Genomic DNA, 20350 nt, shown 5'->3' with positions numbered 1-20350 from the left:
CATTGGCATTTCAGAGTTTCCTGTGTATGCATTCATTCATTCACCTACTCGTTCACTCATACGATAAATACCTTGTGCTGGGCCCTCCCCAGGCAGCAGCGTGGGGGCAATGAAAGGATGCGGGACAGACGTGTGAATAAGTGATGTCATGCATGGCGACTCTGCATCACGGCAACTAACGAAACAGAAGTTTGTACCACATGCAGGGAACTCTGAGGAGGAGGGAGGGAGGGTCTGGGCCTGTTGTGGAGACAGGAAGTCTTCCTGGAGGAGCTGGAGTTGGGGCTGACCCCCGAGAGGAGAAGGAGCTTTCCAGGTAGACAGGGGAAAGCATTCCAAGTGAGAACCAACATTTAAGGGGCATCAGGGCGAGAGTGTGAGGTTCCCGGGAACTGGCGGTGGTCCGGTGTTCGTGGATGGAGCGTGAGGCGTGAGGATTCTCCTGGCAGGAAGGGACTGACCCTCCAGGGCTGGCACAGGGGCCCCTTCTGACGTGACGAGGACAGTTCATGGCAGCAGATGACGGGTGGCCACTGGCGACAGGGGAGGAGGGATGGATGTGAGAAATGTGTGAAACCTTAAGAAATGGAAGGCTTGCCATTGATCCTGGAGGCATGTTTTTGTACTTGGACACATGGCTAGTAATTTATATGCCAGGACATCCTGCGTGGTCTTGAGTAGAAACCCCAGTGCAACATTCTGGGACTGACAGGCTCAGGAGAAACACCTTGGCTGCATTCATTCAGTCGTCCACTTCATTCATTCATTCATTCAACCAGTGCTTTCAGCGCACCTGCTGTGTGTCTGACCCTCGGATGCCCCGTGCTGGGGAAACTGGGTCTCCCGGAGAGATGTGGAAAGTGGTAAGAGATGTTGGGAGGAAGAAGAATCCTTGAAGGATTCGAGAAGGAACAGGTAGAAGGGAAACCAGGGAGGTGACGTCCCACATAGCCAGGGAGGAAAAAGCTTCAGGAGGGAAGCAGCGTCGAGAGGATCACGTCCGGAGGGTCAAGGAGCCAAGGACAGAAAGTTGCCACTGGATTTGGCAGCTGGGAGCTCACCATTAATTCAGGAAGAACAGCTTCCTGGCGCGACAGGGGCAGAAGCCAGATGGCAATTCGTGCAGGAGGAATTGGGAGGAGGCCCTGGTAATGAGGGTCTTTCTGGAAATGTCTCGTAGCAGCTGGGGCAAGATGAGCAGGCATGGGTGTTTCCAGGCACAGGCAAGTGTGCCGGTGGGGAGAGAGGGGGAAGAGGAGAGTTCATGCTCGATGCGTCTGTGCATCGAGTGGGAAGTGAGACCGCCGTCTCCCGATGCAGCGAGGCGGGGGCTGGGGGGGTACGTGAGCGCAGTGACCCTGCAGGGACAGAACCAGAGCTGGCCTGACCTACAGGGGCCTGGGGGCCGCTGAGACCCAGCACCACTATGCCGCCTTCTCCAGCAACACCTGTCATCCTGCTTTGTTAGTGTCCTGTGGCTGCCATGACAAAGGACCACAAACCGGGCAGCTTCAAACAATGGAAGTTTTTTCTCTACTGGTTCTGGAGGCCGGAAGTCTGAAATCAGGTGTTGGAAGGGTTGGTTCCTTCTGGAAGCTCTGAGGGGGAATCTCTTCTAGGGCTTCTCCCCCAGCTTCTGGTGTTGCTGGCAATCCTTGGCTTGTAGACACATCACCCCATCACACAGCCACCTTTCTGAGTCTCACGTGGTCTTCCCTCTGCACATGCCTCTGTGTCCTAATTTCCCTCTTCTCATAAGGACCAGTCATTGGATCAGGGCCCACCCTCATCCAGGATGCACCATCTCGAGATCCTTATTTTGATTACATCTGCAAACACCCTTTTTCCAAATAAGGCCACATTCATAGACTGGGGGTGGACTTGTCTTTTGAGGGGCCCCCATTCTGCCCACTATACATGTCTGGGCGTTTCCAGGGTGGGCAGCAGACAAGGCAAGAGAACTGGAGCAAAGTCTGAGCGGGGGCCGCTAAGACGCAAGAGTACGGGAAGGAGACGGTGGGGCCGAGGGGCGCCCAGTGGACGCTCAGCGGGGGCGGGAAGGAGAGCGGAAGATCAGCAGGGGTGGGCAGGGGCGGGACCCGAAGGCTCACCCTTCAGCCGGGAGCGGTTCTTGGGGCTCCAGAGGGATAACCAAGAGAGTGAGTGGCATCCTGGGGACCAGGAGGAGACCCGGGTTTTGCTGGAGAGAACTGGAGAGGCTGAGAGCCTGCTCAGGGCCCCCAGCCCAGAGAAAGAGCAGCCCTCCAGCAGCGGCAGCCATGACTCAAGGCAGGGGTGGCCGAGCGTATCCAGGAGGGGGAGGTGAAGCAAAGCTCCAGGGCCAGAGGGGCCCCGTGGCCTCTGGGGACAGGGCAGGAGCCTGCAGGGAAGCCACTCGTCCTCCCGGGGTCCGGGTCTGGGTCTGGGTGTGGGTCGGCTTTCCAGATCAAAGCCAGTGCGCACATTTGCATGCACTAAATGTCTCTAACAAGGCAAAATTTAAAATTTGATATATCCGCCTTCAAGATAGAAGGCAAATGCAGCAGTCTATGTATAGATTTGCACATTGGTCTCCATTCTGAAGACAAACTGTATTTGGAATTCAGTTCTCAACTGCACTGTGTTTGCTTGTGGACGTAGAGTGTTTAAAGGTTTGCTCTGTTACCTAGTGAACCCAGGGGCAACGGGGCAGAGTTTTTGAGCTCTTGGTTCTCTGTTCTGCTAGGGGTGCAGTAAGAGGCAGAGCTTCCAGAACATGCGCTCACTTGCAGAAAGGCATGTCTGCTGGGGCTGCGGAGGGCAGGCAAGCTGCGTTGGGTAACGCGAGCTTCACTGCTTACGTTTTGGGCATCCTAGAAAGGACAGCTCACTGAGCTCGTCAGCCCGCAAGGGAGCCGGACGCTCTTTACGCTTTTAGCAGGCACTTGTTTAGCACTTACCGTGGACCAGGCTCCCCTCTGTGAGCTTTAAAAATATCAGCCCAGGTAGTCCTTCAAATATGGGAGTGACTATCACCACTCCCATTTACGGATGAGAAACCTGAGACCCACACACGTTGAGTAACTTGCTCGAGGCCATGGCTGGCCACGCTAGAGCCCACTCAAGCCAGGCAGTCGGGCTCTAGAATCCACACCCCTCACAGCCGTGGTGGGCCACCTCTATGCCACCCACTCCAGAGATGTATGTGTGCCAGGCAACCCAACATGGCTCCTCAGGAATGCCTGTTGTATTGGTTTGGACTCTTCCATTAAATGTGTCAATTGGCTCAATTCACCATGTATGCTTCAGGCATGGCTGGATCCAGGAGTCCAGATAATGCGATGATGTGTCCCTGCTCCTCTCCTTTCCTTTCCCTTTTCTTCCCTTCCCTTCCCATCCCCTCCCTCTCTCTCCCCCAGATGATGTTATGAAACTTCTCTCTCCTCTCCTCTTCTCCTATATCCAGCTCTACTGTCCTCAGTATTATCTGCATTTGGGGGTAGGAAGGATGGCTCCCAGTTGTTCTCGGAGGACAGCACCCCACAGCTAGAATCCCAGGGAAAGAGCACACCCTCATCAGATCCTCTTAAGGTCTGGGACCGGCCCCATCACCAGGCAGGAGTACCAGAATCACGTGGAAGCGTTCACCAAGCGGAGGGTCGCCAGGGGGACCCAACGTGGCGGCCCAGTCCTCCAGCACCTCCCCGTCTTCCCCAGGGTGGTGAGCAGCTGGATAGAGAGGCGCAAGGTGCAGTCGGAAAAGGCCAACCTGATGATCCTCTTTGACAAGTACCTGCCCACCTGCCTGGACAAGCTTCGCGTCGGGTTTAAGAAGATCACTCCGGTGCCCGAGATCACGGTCATCCAGGTGATCCTGTACCTGCTCGAGTGCCTCCTTACAGAGAAGAACGCACCACCCGACTCTGCCAAGGAGCTGTACGAGCTCTACTTCGTGTTCGCCTGCTTCTGGGCCTTCGGAGGGGCCATGTTCCAGGACCAGGTGAGCAGCCGGCCGCGGCGGGTGCCTGGCCAGCCAGACTCGGTCTCCCGGCATCCCTCTCAGCTGGGCCATTTCTGTGCTTTATTTTGTTTCCCAACAGCTTGTAGATTATCGGGTCGAGTTCAGCCGATGGTGGATCAACGAGTTTAAGACAATCAAGTTCCCCTCGCAGGGAACGATCTTTGACTACTACATAGATCCCGACACCAAAAAGTTCCTGCCGTGGACGGACAAGGTGCCCCGCTTCGAGCTGGACCCTGATGTCCCGCTGCAGGTAACTGCCCAGAGCGGTGCCGATTTATGACGATTTAGGAGCAGGACTCAGAGCCCCATCCCACTCGCTTCTCAATGGGATGTCCAGTCGCAAACGGTTTTCAACAATAGGACCTTTCAAGTAAGACTGGGGATTTGACAAACTGTCCAGGTCTGCAAGTTTGTTGGGAAGGTAGGAATTGGAGGCTCGGGTGTGTCTGGGGTTACAGCTCCTCCCTCTCCCCCCCCATCCTCCTGCCCCCTCCCCCAGGCCTCACTGGTGCACACCACGGAAACCATCCGCATCCGCTACTTCATGGACCTGCTCGTGGAGAAGTCGTGCCCCGTGATGCTGGTGGGGAACGCAGGGACGGGCAAGTCGGTGCTGATGGGGGACAAGCTGGACAGCCTGAGCACAGACGACTACTTAGTGCAGGCCGTGCCCTTCAACTTTTACACGACCTCGGCTATGCTGCAGGGTGAGGTTGAGGACAAGCGTGGGTCCTCACGGCCTGGCCTCGACATACCCAATCACTCTCATCCGACGCGCGCGACTGCCTCCCAGTCCCACCCTGACGTTCCTCACAGCGCCTTCTTACTGCAGACCCGGGAGCTGGCCAGCTGCCTCTCCACTTCCCGTGCCCCCACCCACTGCTCTCTATGCCCAGAGCAGGGGGACGAGGGTGGCAGATCCCACAGGGAGCTCCGCTCCTAACCAGTCTCAGGTGGCCCTGACGTCGATGAGCGCAAGGTTCCTGTGTCCCTGCCTGGAGCCAGTGGTGCCCACCACCCTCTCCTTTACTCCTGAGGTGGCTGGAGTCCAACCCGCCTGTCTTTGGTGCCCCCAGGGCTACCCTTTGGGCCACCGCCTCTGAGATCTACCAGGCACCGTGGTAGTCACCCCATTCCCTTCCCTAGGTGTTCTCGAAAAGCCGCTGGAGAAGAAATCAGGGCGGAATTACGGGCCACCAGGCACCAAGAAGCTGGTCTACTTCATCGACGACATGAACATGCCCGAGGTGGACAAGTACGGGACGGTGGCCCCGCACACCCTCCTCCGGCAGCACATGGACCACAGGCACTGGTGAGTGGGGGCGGGGGAGGGGTTTGCCACAGGGAGGATGCAGGGCTGGGACACAGGACCACGCTGATGGGGTCACAGGTCTGGGGAGACGTGGGGGGTCAAGGTCTCCTCCTCTCAAACATTCCGCAAATACGCCCTGGGCATCTGCCAGGCCCCGGGCTGGCGGCTGTGGCCTGCAGTTCCATGGAGCAGGGACAGACAGGTACCCCTCCGATTGAAGTGTCCATATGGCAGAGAAGACAGAGGGGTGCAGTTCCAGGGTGAAGGGAGCAGTCACAGAGGACCCCAGCGGCTGGGTCAGAGACCCGGGGTGGGAGGAGGCAGCTGGGAGCTCCATTACTGGCCTTAGTGTCAATACTTTGGAGGGAGAGCATCTCGGGCACAGCAGATGCCATGGGCAGAGGGAGTGTGGCCCCTGGATGGGGCCATAGGAGCCCAGCGTGGCTGGAGCATGAGAGCCAGAGGGAGAGGGTGCCCGGGGCAGGGGCGGCCAGACCCCAAGACTCATGGACCACTGGACAGAGAACACTTTCTCCCAAGGGCAACGGAAAGCCGAGGGTGTCATGTTTACATTTGCAGTCTGGAAAGGTCAGAACATTCAGTGTGGTTAAAACAAGTATCACTTGAAAGAAGTGTGCCATGATGACCTGGCAAGTGGCCCAGGCCAAACCTGGGGGTTTTGAGACCAAAGGAACCCGAGAAATCTCATCAGAAGTCAGTGAGGGGATGCGTGGTGCCTGCCCCTTACTGCCGAGAAATAGGGCACAGAGGGGATAAGTGGCCTGCTGGCGGTCACAGCCCTGATGAGAGGCCCAGCTGGAAGTCAAGCCCACATGTCTGACTCCATGGCTGGCCTTTCCCCGCGACATGACACCGACGCCAGGGCTCACGGGCTGTAGGAACCCAGCAAGGACAGCAGTGAAGCCATGGGGGCTATGGGTTGTGATGTGGGAACAGGGCGTTAGGGATGGCTCCCTGGGGAGGGGACAGAGCTGGGCCGGGGCGGGACGCACTTGAAGTGCAGCCCTGCGAGAGCTCGACATCTGTGAGGACATGAAAGTGGTGTGGGACAGCCAGGGCCCAGGACAGGTCTGGGGAGGGACAGGGCAGGAGGCCGAGGGCAAAGCAGGAGGGATACGTGAGGGCTGCCCGCACCCCCTCGGGAGGATCTGCTGGGAGGCCCAGGAGGGCCCAGGGGTGGTCCCTCACTCTCCCGGGCCCTGGTTGCATGCTCTCGACATGGGCTCACCAGGTCGTGCATCCTTGCAAAAGTTACAAAACTAAGATGTGGTGTACTCTTCTTTAAGAGGGCCCTAAGAGCTGTGAAGCTTCAGCCCTGGGTCCACACCTGCCCTGGAGTTTGTCCTGAAGAATCTCTCTAGGAGGGGGAGGCATAGTCAGATTTGGAAGATCCCTCTAGAATTTCAGATAAAGGGGCCCCACAAGCAACAGGGAAGGCTGGACTGTTCAGAGGCTCTGTCAGCAAGCGCAGGAGAAACAGCAGCACAGAGCAGCCCGACCACCTAGATCAGGCGGGCCCCACGTGGAGGGCAGACCCACAAGCCAAAGGAGAAACTGCCATGTGGGTGGAAGAAAGTGTGACCCGGGGAAAGGTGGGGAGTGGGAAGGACTTCTCAAAGCTAGGCTTCAAAAGCATAGACCAGAAGACCGAAGAATGGTTACTTCGACTTACCTGAGAACTGAGGAACATTGTTCACCAAGAGACACCATGGGCAAGCACAATATGGAGTTGACGGGAGAAATTACTTGCAATGCCTGACACTGGCAGTGGATTCATATGTGGGGCATACAAGGAATCCCCACAGATCCACAAGGGCCGGCACCAACTCCCAACAGAAAACAAAACAAAACAGTGGGGGGAAAAGCCAAAAGGTAAAAGGCACATGAAAGATGCAAAAGCTCTTTATAGCCTTTGACCTCGTCTGAGCCCCTGGAAGTGTTAGCAGTGCCCTGGCATCGAGGAAACTCTTCAGCTTATTTGATCATCGTCACCATCATCATCCTTGATAATTAGAGTGATAATGGGGGTGGTGGTAAACATTTATGGAACCTTTGCTCTATTTCAGGTGCCCTTCTAAGTTTATTTTCATGCATTAGCTCCATTCGTCCTCATAATGACCCATTGCACAGATAGGAATACTGAGGCACAGAGGGGTTAGCCAGCCTCCCCAGAGTCATGATGCTACTGAATGGAGGAGCTGGAACATAAACCCAGACCTGAACACTGAGCCACTCCGTTGCCTCCTGTTTCAAAATTTTTCTTAAAAGCATGAAGTACAATTGGCCATTTCACATGTAATTGTTATTTTGAGGTTTATTTTTTTTTTTTTAACCGTATGCAGGGCAGTACTGGGGTGGGTGGGGAGCCGGGGGTGGCTCCTGGGGGCCAGCAGCAGGACATTACGCTGGCCTTGCCCGCGCAGGTATGACCGACAGAAGCTGACACTGAAGGACGTCCATAACTGTCAGTACGTGGCATGCATGAACCCCACTGCTGGATCCTTCACCATCGACCCCAGGCTTCAGGTAGGCAGAACCCAGCCTCATCTCTGTCAGCTGCAGGAGTCGAGGCTCACTTTGGCAAATGAGAAGGAAAGCATTGATTTGGGATTGTGGGGCAGTGGGCTGGCATTCCCTGGAGAACGTCCCAGCCTTTCAGAAGATGTCAGGACATTCCCAGTGGGTGGGGGAGGGGGGGGGTGTTGAGAGGCTAGCCAGCTCTCCCTGTGAGCCCGTAGGGCTGCCAGACTTACTTAGCAAATAAAAATACAGATGCCTGCTCAAATCTGAATTTCAGATAAACAGCCAATCATGCCCCATACGATGTTTGAGACATATTTGTACTAAAAAAAAAAAATTTTTTTTCCTATGTGAAATTCAGATTTAACAGGAAATCCTGTACTCTATCTGCAACACCACCCAGGCAGGACCTCACCTCTGAATTACCAAAGCAGATGGAGACCTGGAATTTAAATCCAGGCTGCGCTCTGAGGCACTCTTTGGCCTCCTCCAAGTTTTTTCTGGAGAGCATGACACGAATTTGGCTGTTTGAGATGTAATCAATATTTAAGGGGGCTTTACCACACACGTGGCATGAGGAGGGAACCTGTCCATTCTGACCATGCCCACAAGACATTAGGCGATGAGGACAGAGTCTGCTCCCCAGGAAGGCGGCCCCGCCCCAAGCTGGTCCCTACGAGCAGCCTGACCAGGGCCTCTGGTTGTTCCGGGCAGCGCCACTTCTGTGTGTTTGCCGTGAACTTCCCGGGCCAGGAGGCTCTCGTGAGCATCTACAGCACCATCCTGGCCCAGCACCTGACCTATCGATCGGTCCCCATGGCAGTCCAGAAGATGAGCAGCCATCTGGTGGCCTCCGCCCTGGGTAAGCTGACCTGCCTCGCCCCCTCTCCTGTCAGTGAGACCCGCTGCTTTATGGGGCTGACGGAGGCTTCATACTTTCCCCTGGTAAATATTTTGTTTATACTTCCAAGTCAATATTTTTTTTAACGATGCTGTTGAGGTATTGTGAAGTCCAGTTGCTTGAGGGGGAGGCAGAGGATAGGAAATTCAGTATACAGAAGCAATTTACATGTCAGTAGAGTAGCGAACTTCCTCCCTCCTCAGCTCTGCAGATTTCTTACTTAAATTGTCAGCATCTCACAGTCCATTTGCTTTAGAAACTACAGCTTAAGCTTTGCGCTTCCTGAGGCCATTAAGAGTGTGCAAGAATCGATGTGTCTTTTTCCTGTAACAGCCCTGCACCAGAAAGTGACATCAACATTTCTTCCCACAGCCATTAAGTTTCATTATGTCTTCAACCTCAGGGACCTCTCCAATATTTTCCAGGTACTGCTTTTAGCGCTATTGTCATGTCACCTTATGGCCAAGGCCTGACCCACAGATGCTCTCCTCCTCTGCTGCTCTCAGGAGAGAAAGCAAAGTGATCTATGGACTGATGACAGTGATGATGTTGATGAGGATGGTGACCGTGGTGATAGTGATAATGATGGTGATGATGGTGACCGTGGTGATGATAATGGTGATAGTGATGATGACGATAATGATGGTGATGATGATAGTGGTAGTGATGGTGATGATGGTGGTCGTAATGATGGTGATGACGGTGGGGATGTTGATAACGATGGTGATGATGATGGTGATGGTGGTGGTGATCGTTGTACTCTTGATGGTGATGATGGTGGTGATGATGTTTCCTCTTATGTATTGACTGAGCTAGCCGATGGGTTTGGCCACTTACATCCCCATTTTCTCCTCCAAACAACATGTAACGCTCGTATATCCCCATTTTACAGATGGGAAGTCTAAGGCTCCCCCCACTTTAAGTGTCAGCTCAAATGTCGTGCCCTCAGGAGGCCCTCATCCCCACACACTCTGTCTCACGGTCCCTGTTTATGTCATTCATAGCACACATCACAATGTGTAATTACCTTGCGATTTTGTCTGGTTACATCTCCCCACTAGAAGGCAAACTCCATGAAGGCAGGGTCAGTCCCATCATCACTGTGTTCCCAGAGCCCATAACAGGGGCCTGGAAGAAAAGCACCTGTTGAACTTGCCAGGTCACTTGGTTAGTAAACGGCCAAGCCAGGACTGGCACAGCCCAAGCTCACCGGCCACTCCATGGCCTCCCGTAGTCGGGTTTCTGCCTGATCAGCCCCTTTGTCCCTTTCTCCACCGCCCACCCCCTTAGAGGGGGCAGCCCTTAACCCTGTCTCGTGAGGAGAATCCCCCCACGTCTCTCAGGCCACAGACACACCCTCCAGCCTCCAGGATTTGCACGGCCTTGGCAGTCCGTGGCTTCCTGGACCTCAAATGGACACTGTACCACAGCCTAAAGGGTCATCCCCTGGGGAAGCAGCCACTTTCTCGTTTAATCCACATGCGGTGCTCGGCTTGCCTCCGGGACACAGCTCAGGATGCCGACCGTCCCGCATCTGGGGCAGGGGCTCCTGTTCTCCACCACAGAGATCCTGAAAATCCCACTAGACCTCGTCCGCCTCTGGCTGCACGAAGCCGAACGTGTGTACGGCGACAAGATGGTGGACGAGAAGGACCAGGAGACGCTGCGGAGGGTCACCGTCGCTTCCACCAAGAAGTTCTTCGACGTATGTCAGGCCACCGTGTCCCCCTGCCAAGCCCAGGAAGGCTCCGAGGGGCAGAGTGTCGGGGCCCCGTGACAATCCCCGCCCCCCTGCAAGGGCCCTGGGGTGGGGATGGGAAGGACCACGTTGGGTCCCACGAGATGACTCTGCCACGTGGGTGTGGCCCGAGCGAGGAGGAGTGGGGCCCTCGACAGGTCAGGATGTGAAGACCTCCCTCTAGCCGCTGGGCACAGACAGCTCTGCTGGGGTCGACGTGCTCCGCTGGTGTGTCCGGGGTTTTCGTGGTAGAATCATTTTTCTGGACTCTCAGTTCGTTCCCGATGTGGCAGGGACCAGGGGATTTTGCCCAGTGGTTTGCAGGGCCCCTGGTAGCAGCAGTGTGGGCCCCTGCAGACGTGGCTTGAGATCCTGAGGCCGCCGGGCAAGGTGCTGGGGGTGCTGTTCGTGATCTGTGTGCCTGAGGCAGCGACAACAGAACCATCTCGTCTCTGACGTCTAGGATCTTGGTGAAGAGCTCTTATTCGCTAAACCCAATATCTACTGCCACTTTGCTCACGGGATCGGCGATCCCAAATACCTGCCGGTGACTGACGTGGCTCCTCTGAACAGGCTCCTGGTGGAAGTCCTGGACAGTTACAACGAGGTCAACGCAGTCATGAACCTGGTGAGCGGGGCTCAAGCAGGCAGCAGGGGGGTGGGGAGGGACGAGGGAGGCGTGTCTGCACGGTGAGACGCCCGGGGTCTCTCTGGTCTGGTCTCTTCAGGTGCTGTTTGAGGACGCGGTGGCCCACATCTGCAGGATCAACCGCATCCTGGAGTCCCCACGGGGCAACGCCCTGCTGGTAGGGGTGGGCGGCAGCGGCAAGCAGAGCCTCTCCCGCCTGGCCGCATACATCAGCGCGCTGGACGTGTTCCAGATCACCCTCAAGAAGGGCTACGGGATCCCAGACCTCAAGGTGAGATGTCGCCTCTCAATAAGCCGCCCTTCGGGAGGGGGAGCGGAGAAGAGTCTCCCCACTCCCATTCCCAAAACGAAGCATCCAGCGCAGAGAACGTGAAGGTCACCAGCAGGGTGTTTATCTTAGACGGTAAAGGCCAGGGACACATTTGGCCGGTGCCCACGGCCATGTGACGAAGGTAGAAGGAAGTGTGGGTTTCTGGTAGATTAGAGCCAGTAGAGAGTCACCTCAGATAATAGCGGCAAAGAGATTTGGTTCTCGTCTCTGGTCATCAAATCGTGCCGCATCTTTCCCAGTTTTCCAGATTAAATAATTCAGAACCGGTACTCACTAGCTGTCTGACTACCTGCTCAGGGTTCTGGGAGGCTGCTTTTTTGAATTAATCAAATAAATATGAGCTTGACTCAGGTCTCCCATCCCCAGGACGTGCCGCCGAGGCTTTTTATTGATTCCTTTTTCCCGAAAATTTGCTCTCTCGGGGACCTGTGTGCTAGTCATACACGATTAGTCTACAGCGTACTATTGTTGTGTCTCAGATTAGAGCTGAAATTGACTGGACCACGTCACACGGCTCATCTCTCTTTGCCTTGGTGTCGAGGCTGCTTCTGTGGGCCAGGACAATGCCAGACCCAGGGGACCCTCCCCTCCGCTCACGGCTCCGAGGCAGTTGCTGGCCAGGTTGCCTTAGGGGGATGGTCTGGACCCCTGCCAGAGCCTGGCACCCTGGGACCTCAGCAGGAGGGGGTGGTCTGCGGGCAGAGGCCCCGGGAAGGACGATGGGGACGGTGGGCTAGGTCTCAGCCCTGCTCTCCCGACAATGCCAAGCAGGCTGTGCCAGGGACAGGAGCCCCCAGGTAACGTCCGGCTTCCCATCGCCCCCAGCGCGTTCTACTCTTCCTATCAAAGGGCTGGCCAGCTGGCTGTATTTTTAAAATGCCAGCCTTAAGGGAGAGGCCTCCCTAATGTAGGTTCTGCCAGGCACCGCCTCCTGAACTGACCCGGCCCGTCATGGGTCTTAGCGGTGCTCAGCTAAGCCAAGCGAGTGGGTTCGCACCGACTCCCCGAGTGCGTTCAGGGTGGTTAGAACCCTCGCATCTGGAGCTGTATAGCTGTGCTGAGTTGTCTCCACTGAAAAAGTTTCTAGTCTATTAGCTTAATTGTGTTGCTTTATTTTCTTTTTTTAAAGCTTCTTTCTTTCTTTCTTTCTTTCTTTCTTTCTTTCTTTCTTTCTGGCTGTGTTGGGTCTTCGTTTCTGTGCGAGGGCTTTCTCTAGTTGCGGCGAGCGGGGGCCACTCTTCATCACAGTGCGCGGCGGGCCTCTCACTGTCGCGGCCTCTCTTGTTGCGGAGCACAAGCTCCAGACGCGCAGGCTCAGTAGTTGTGGCTCACGGGCCTAGTTGCTCCGCGGCATGTGGGATCTTCCCAGACCAGGGCTCAAACCCGTGTCGCCTGAATTGGCAGGCAGATTCTCAACCACTGCGCCACCAAGGACGCCCTTGCTTTATTTTCTTGATTGCATCATACTATTTGCCCTGTCCCTGTGAGGATTTTGTTGGCCTCACTTTGGGGCCAACTGTGGCAGCTGTTGTTTTATCCCCGGCATTAGCTGCAGCAACTCTGTGATCTGTTTCATCACAATTCATTGCTCCTACGCCCGTGACGAGCTGGCTTTGTACTCCTCATTTGTTATCATTTATTAAGTATTTATTATTATATTTGTTATTTATTAAGTAGCTTCTGTGGATTCGGAAGTAAGGACAGCCATAAAGAGGGCTATAGGATCTTGCATCGGACCTTGCGTCATATTAGGGGAAGCAGACTCCTGAACAGTTATAAGATGTATTATTATTGTTCTAATGATAGTGTCACAGTAAGAAGTTAACAATGTATATGTTATTAGCGTAACAGATGCGTTCATGATGATGTAACATTATTATAAAGTCGTACCATAAGCCACGGGCACCCACTGGAGTTTGGAGATGCAGCGGGAAAAGGGTCAGGATCCAAACCCAAGGGCCATCGTGTGCCTCATGGAAAATCCTGGACTTGGTCCCAAGAAAACAAGATACTGTCAAGGTCATTTGCGCGGAGGAGGGGCAGGATATGGTGGTGTTCTGGGACAGAGTGGGGGATGGCTTGAAGACAGCAGAGATCGCTCAGGGGTGACGGCTAGCGGGGTACCACGGAGCCCCGGTGACCCCACGGAGGCTGGAACCAGGCAGTGCAACAAGAAGGGAGGAGGGAGAGACGGAGCTAGACCCTCGTCATGGGTGAGCGTGAGGAGTGGGGGCTTAGCTGGACTCCCACCTGCTGGGTCCCCAGGCCAGGCAGTGGCATGCTTTTGACCTTTGTGAGCCCTCTCCCCGAGGCCCAAGTAGTAGCCCAGAGAGCTGGGCCGGACCCTCTGGAGAAATGCTTTAAGCTGAGTGAGGGGCCAGGCCCATGTCTCGGCAGCTCGGGCAGTCCCCTTGACCTTCAGCAAATGCTGAACGGGGAGGGCGCTTGCCTTCCTGCAGCCGGCAAGGCGGAATGAGGAGAGCGCCCGGCCACACCTCTTCGACCCTCTTCCTTGAGACTCACCCCCAAACCTGGGCTCCGTGTTCCTTCCTCTCTGCCAGCAATGACGATGGCTGCAAGGGGCCCCGGAAGTGTGTCCCGGCCAGAGGGGAGCGGGCACCCTGCTCTGTTACCACCAGTCCCTAGATGCACCCAGACGCAGGTGTCCAGACCCGCTCCCTCCTCCTCGATGGTGAGTGAGGAGGGGACCCCCGGAGCTGAGCTTGTGGGGCTGACCGTGACGTTGGCAGCGGGAGCAATTACTGACACGATGTCTCCCTCAAGCAGACAGGAAATGAGGACTGGGCTGGGGGCAAGGGCGGCTGAGACTCCAGTGCCAGGAGAAACCAAGATAACGTGCGGCCTCGTGTGCGTGGGCGTCAGAGGAATTGAGGGGACGCCTGGCAGGAGATGGCCAAGGTGCGCTGGGACCTGTGGGGCTGGGAAGTGCAGGAGAGGGTGGGAGGTGGAGATCTCGGCCCCTCAGCCTGAGAGCATGGGGCTGGAGGAGTCCCTGCCAGAGAGGTGGAGAGGCTGAGGAGGACGGGGTCCCGGGGCAAGTAGCGGTCAGCAGGGACGGAGCAAGCGCCACAGCAGGAAGGCCAGAGAGGGCCGAGCTTCACGACAGTCAAGGCCACAGAGGCTCCAGGCAGGACAGTGGGCTGCGGCTGAGGAGAGGCCCTGAGGTCTTGGCCGGAGCAGGTTCCCCTGGGGGCCCCAGGAGAGAGCCCGGCAGCAGGAGCCAAAGAGAAAGGGCGGCGACCAGGAGGCGCAGCAAATCCCGATTATCCAAGAGAGGAGCGAGCGGGATGGGGAAGAGCGGTGCTGCAGGCCCGGAACCACCACGCCAGCCCTCGGCCTTTAGGGACCATCGGTCTTTCCAGAATGTTCCGCTCTGACATGGGTCCCTGCAGCAACTAGCTTCCCTCGCTCCAAGCAGATCCCTTGCCTCAGCCAGTCGAACCGGATTCAAAAGCTGAACTTGGTGGAACTTCGCGGCCCTTCCCAAATTCAGTCATTCCCAAACCACAGGAGGGAGGAACACTCAGGGGTCAGCGTGACAGCGGTGCACGTTGAGCCCGCACCAGCCGGGAGCTGCCCTCTGTCGTGCAGCCGCCACACTCGCCTCCCCCAGGACGACCGCCGGGCTCACGCGCGCAACGCAGCTCCCGCGTTTAGATACGTACGGCTGATTCCGGCGTTGTCGGCCCCCAGCCCACATCCATGATGGGCTGTAAAATGGGAGGAGTGATGTGCCTCAACACCAAGTCCCCGCCGCCTCTCCAAGCAGGACCTGCCTTGGAGGCCATGCCCGAAGGCGCGACCAGGGCTCGGATCCCACCTGAGGCCTCCGCTCTCCCAGGCTCAGGGCTTCCCTTTGATTTGTTTTTTAAGCTTGTCCAAAAAACCTGGAATTTGGAGCTTGCCTTTTGACCCCAGTTATACCCCTGTCAACTCCAGCTGAGGGACCTTGGTGATGTTTCTCTCTGAACAGATGTCAGGGAGGTGTGCTGCTTCCAAAGGGCAGAAGAGAGCTACTCGGGATGCCTACAATGGACATTTTAAAGCCTTTAAAATAATTACAGAGGCTCTCAGGTCTTATTTAAAAATTAGACGGTAAAGAAAAGCAAATCACCAAACCCCTGAAAATTCGCATTCATACTTGGATGACACTCACAGACATTTTAATATATATTTACACGTTATACATGTAAATTGGCATACTTTTCAAACATAGCAAGCTATTCATACTGCTCTGTAACATGCTTTTTTTTTTTTTTTTTACTATTCTCCTTCATTTATTCATCCAAAATTACCATGCAATTGTTTTGTCAAGTTATTTCTTTAAAACCTACTAGTAACGTGATAGGAGTTATGATAAGCAGAGGGTATACTTCGAGGCTTATTCATTCTTTCCAGCCTCCCCGTCCCAGCCTGTGGTGTATTTATTCGGGACCTCTTCCAGGGTCTTCATTTAAGCTTTTTATTCCTTTTTTTTGTGGTAAAGCATACACAACACAAAATTTACCATTTTAACCACATCATTCAGGGGCATTAATACGTTCACATAGTTGTGCCACCATCCCCACCATCCATCTCCAGAACTTTCTCATCTTCCCAAACAGAAACTCTGTCCCCATGAAACACTAACTCCCCCTCCCCACTCCCCACAGTCCCTGGCACCCACCGTTCTACTTTCTGTCTCCATGAATCCGACTCTGCCAGGGACCCCGTATGAGTGGAATCCTACTCATATGAGGACAAATCCTATTTGTCCTTTTGTGACTGGCTGATTTCACTAAGCATAATGTCTTCTAGGTTCCTCTGTGTTGTAGCATGGTCAGAATTTCCTTCCTTCTTAAGGCATAATAATATCCCACTGTGTGAACGGACTCCATTGTGTTTGTCCATCCACCCGTCGAGGGACGCCCAGAGTGCTTCCACTTTGGACCTGTGGCGAGTAGAGCCGCCACAAGCCTGGGTGTCCTCCACTGAAGGCCCTGGGTCTCCATCTACAGACCCTGCCCATTTCTTACGGAGCTGATCTCCGGGTGCCCCCGTCTGGGTGGTGGTGGAAGATGCTTCTATGCGAGCATCTTCTTGGCAAGACCTCTGAGGGTGTCCTCCTCGGGTCCAGCTCGACCTCGGCGCCCAGTACATCAAGTCGGCCGTGAAGAATGTTCCCTCGGTGTTCCTGATGACGGACTCCCAGGTGGCCGAGGAGCAGTTTCTGGTACTGATCAATGACCTGCTGGCTTCGGGGGAGATCCCGGGGCTGTTTACGGACGACGAGGTGGAGAACATCATCTCCTCCGTGCGGCCGCAAGTGAAGTCCCTGGGCCTGACGGACACCCGGGAGGCGTGCTGGAAATTCTTCATTGAGAAAGTGCGCAGGCACCTGAAGGTAGGGGGTCCCGGGCTTGGTGGGGGGGCGGTCCCAGGGACCTTCTAAGGACTGGTTCTTCACTCGGGGAGGAGTCAGGGGCTGTTCCCGCACAGGAAATGGAAAACTGTTAGGAGAGTATGGTGGGCTGCCTGATGGAGGTGGGCTGTTAGAAGTGCCTTGTGGCCAAAAGAAGTGATTTCTATATGCATATCCCCCCCCGCCATAGAGCACGTTTAAATAGATTAGTTCACCTTGACCTTCAACATTCCCCCTTGGGGAAGCTAGCTGAGCTACCCAAGTTAGACCGAGAGCACTTTGGGTCCTTCCTCATCTGTGACCAGTAGGGCAGCTGCCCCTGGCCAGGTGGCCCTGCTCTCATTGCTCCCTCCCCCCAAGGACCAGACCTGCTAAAGGACCATAGCCCTCCCTGTTCTGGGACCTCACCTGCCCAGTGTGGATGTCCACGCCCCACTCCCTCCTGCACCCAGCCCTCCTTCCCCCTTTGTGGGGCCACCTCAGGAGGGCTCGGGGCTCCCCTGCACCCTCACCTCGTGATGCGATGGCCACACTGCCAGCTCGGACCTGGGAATGTTCTCCCCACCCCCGCACTTGGAGACGGACACCATGCAGAGAGCTTTTCCTTCTAAAGGGGCTTTCTGCAAAAGCAGCGCGATTCGGCCCCAGCACTGCCGTCCCCCAACCAGCAGCAACTGTGTCTACTTCTAGGTAATCCTGTGTTTCTCCCCCGTGGGATCTGTCCTGCGTGTACGAGCGAGAAAATTCCCTGCCGTGGTCAACTGCACAGCCATCGACTGGTTCCATGAGTGGCCAGAGGACGCCCTGGTGTCCGTCAGCGCTCGCTTCCTTGAGGACACCGAGGGGATTCAGGTGAGTCATGGGGCACAGAGTCGGGAGGGAGAGGTCCCCGTCGGGCCGGGAGTGGGGTGAGGCAGCTGAGGCACTCGCCTTGGGTGCAAAACTTAAGGGGGCACCAAAAACTTAATCAAGATCAGTGATGTTTTAATGCAGTATTTTAAAAAATCAACATTAATGCTGAAATGCTCAAAAATATCAAAATTATAAACAAAGACAGGCTGCCGTTTGTTGGTTTTGTGGCCCCGAGTTACTGTGCCAGGGGAACGGTCGTTTCAATCAGCGGGGGGTTCCGGGCCTCATATGGCCGTGGGCCCACAGGGCTGGTTCTGGGGGATCCCACGTGCGAACGGATTGAGCAGCTCGGGCTTTGAACATAGTCCCAGATTGGAGCCGACTGCAGAGCCCATATTTACTTTGATAAGTGTATACAGGCGCACACTTCTTTCTCTTGCCTTGGGCTCCAACATGGCTCTGCCCCCAGGGCTCTGCCCAGGGCTGCTGCCTCACCTTTGACCTGCCTTTTATAGGGCATGACAAGTAAGACGGGATGATATAAGCCTTCTTTTCTTTTCTTTTTTTTCTTTTTTTTTTCCTTTTCCTTTACAGTGTCTTTTTAATTTTTTTTTTAAAGGCTCTTTTTTTTAACATTTTATTCATTTATTTATTTTATTTTTTGGCTGCGCCATGTGTTAGTTGCGGCACGCAGGATCTTCTTTGTGGCGCACGGGCTTCTCTCTAGTTGTGGCATGCGGATTTTCTCTCTCTAGTTGTGGCCCACGGGTTCCAGAGCACGTGGGCTATGTAGTTTGCGGCACGCAGGTTCGCTAGTTGAGGCGCACGAGCTCAGTAGTTGCGTGCAGGCTTAGTTGCCCTGTGGCATATGGGATCCTAGTTTCCTGACAGGGGATCGAACCCACGTCCCCTGCATTGGAAGGCAGATTCTTTACCACTGGACCACCAAGGAAGTCCCTACAGTGTCTTTCTTTTATTGAAAGACGGTGCCCGCATTCACCGTTTGTGCTCATTGCTGGCCTAGAAATGGGCATTAACCTGTGACCCAGCTGATGCAAGTGATATGCAGGCCTAGAATAAATCCCACGTGGTTATAGTGTCTGATTTATTTTGAACACATATTCAGTTATTAAGTGGAATAAAATAAGCCTGAAATTAACGTCTTCTCTAGTTTTTAAAGATGGGTAAAACCCCCCGCTTATCACTGTTAGAGCATTCAGTTGCAGGCCAAGCCTTCCCAGAAATGCCGCCATCACGTGTCCTCCACACCCCGAGTGCCTGTAGAGGTGGGGGCCTCCTGGGACCGGCGAATGGCCCCACCACTGGCACCAGCGAGGGCTGCAGAGTAGATGCCGAAGAAGCGTGTGTCGGATGAACACATTCCCAAATTAACCTGAATTACACTTAATATCCCTTGAACAATTCCTGGGGCAAAGCTCCCAGTGCCTGTCTTCGGGCAGGTGGGGCAGGCCCAGGTGGTGGGGCCGTGACCCTGGCATGGACGCGGGCCAGAGGGGGCTGGGAAAGGAGTTACTAAAACCCCAGGGTCTGGAACAGGAAATGTCCGATAAATGCTTGCAGAAATTACCTGGTTATCCAAGCATGTTGAATATGCAAGCGTGTGAGTCAGAGAGAGAACAGTAATAACCTTGGCTGTGACGGGGCCCCTTGGTGGTGCAATGCCACCGTCGCCCATGAGAGCCCTGCAGGCCTTGTTGTCTTGAGCCTCGTTTGACAGCTGAACCGCCAAGGTTGAGAGAGGGGGTACCACTCATCCAGGGTCCTCAGCGAGGAAGGGAACCCACCTTGTGGTCCACTGTGGCCAGCAGCCTCCTCTTCCACCAGGGCACCGGGGAATGAATGGTTCTGTCTTGTCTTTGTAGCCGGAAGTTAAGGCCTCCATCAGCCTCTTCATGTCCTATGTGCACACGACCGTCAATGAGATGTCCAAGGTATACCTCGCCACTGAGAGGCGCTACAACTACACCACGCCCAAAACCTTCCTGGAACAGATCAAACTGTACCAGAACCTACTGGCCAAGAAGAGGATGGAGCTGGCCGCCAAAATCGAGAGGCTGGAGAACGGGCTGATGAAGCTGCAGAGCACAGCCTCTCAGGTAGGAGAGCTGGGGCCTCGGGATGCGCTTCCGGAACCTTCCCCCAGGCATGTGACCCAAAGTAAGGGGACCGGGACCCCTGCCTCGGAGAAACTTCCACTGGCAAACCAGAGCAAGTATACGGGTTTTAACCTAGACGGTGGATCCCAAACGCCTTCCGGATGCTGATGTTATGACGGGTGCTTCCCAGGGGTCCTGCATCTGGTGGGGTTTGCTCATCCAGTCAAGTGCAGCCCGTGGAGGTGGGTCCATCCTGGAGCCCCATTCACACGGCGGTGCCCAGATGGAAGAGCATCTGCCGTACTTTCACGCCGTGTTAATTTTTAAGTTTTCTGCCTGGTTTTAAATGTCCTCCGTGGTGTAGCCCCGGCTCCCTCTTTATTGCCCACTGTTGGCATCTCCGCGGGAGCCTGGTAAACAGCTGCCGCAGGCCTTGGAGCTGCAAAAGCACAGGTGGAGGGTGGCCCCTGACACGGGCTGCTGC

General features: G+C 55.2%; 1 protein-coding gene across 2 annotated transcripts in view; it reads left to right on the top strand.

The window, feature by feature from the left end:
• The window catches only part of DNAH17 (dynein axonemal heavy chain 17), a 111159-nt gene that overhangs the window by 58257 nt on the left and 32552 nt on the right, over positions 1-20350 (top strand). Inside the window, exons 44-56 of one of the 2 annotated variants that reach the window (XM_059907878.1) lie at positions 3697-3979; positions 4080-4253; positions 4503-4710; positions 5150-5315; positions 7760-7862; positions 8571-8718; positions 9091-9182; positions 10301-10462; positions 10959-11123; positions 11224-11415; positions 16613-16879; positions 17588-17749; positions 19633-19866. In XM_059907878.1, coding sequence (XP_059763861.1) covers positions 3697-3979; positions 4080-4253; positions 4503-4710; positions 5150-5315; positions 7760-7862; positions 8571-8718; positions 9091-9182; positions 10301-10462; positions 10959-11123; positions 11224-11415; positions 16613-16879; positions 17588-17749; positions 19633-19866 — 2356 coding nt within the window. Of the gene's footprint in view, positions 1-3696; positions 3980-4079; positions 4254-4502; positions 4711-5149; positions 5316-7759; positions 7863-8570; positions 8719-9090; positions 9183-10300; positions 10463-10958; positions 11124-11223; positions 11416-16612; positions 16880-17587; positions 17750-19430; positions 19501-19632; positions 19867-20350 lie in introns of those variants that run through there. The other variant, XM_059907879.1, reaches the window with a different exon arrangement.

Source organism: Balaenoptera ricei, chromosome 20 (assembly GCF_028023285.1).
Source record: "Balaenoptera ricei isolate mBalRic1 chromosome 20, mBalRic1.hap2, whole genome shotgun sequence".
Classification (NCBI taxonomy): domain Eukaryota; kingdom Metazoa; phylum Chordata; class Mammalia; order Artiodactyla; family Balaenopteridae; genus Balaenoptera; species Balaenoptera ricei.
This window is presented reverse-complemented; position numbering and strand designations above follow the sequence as displayed.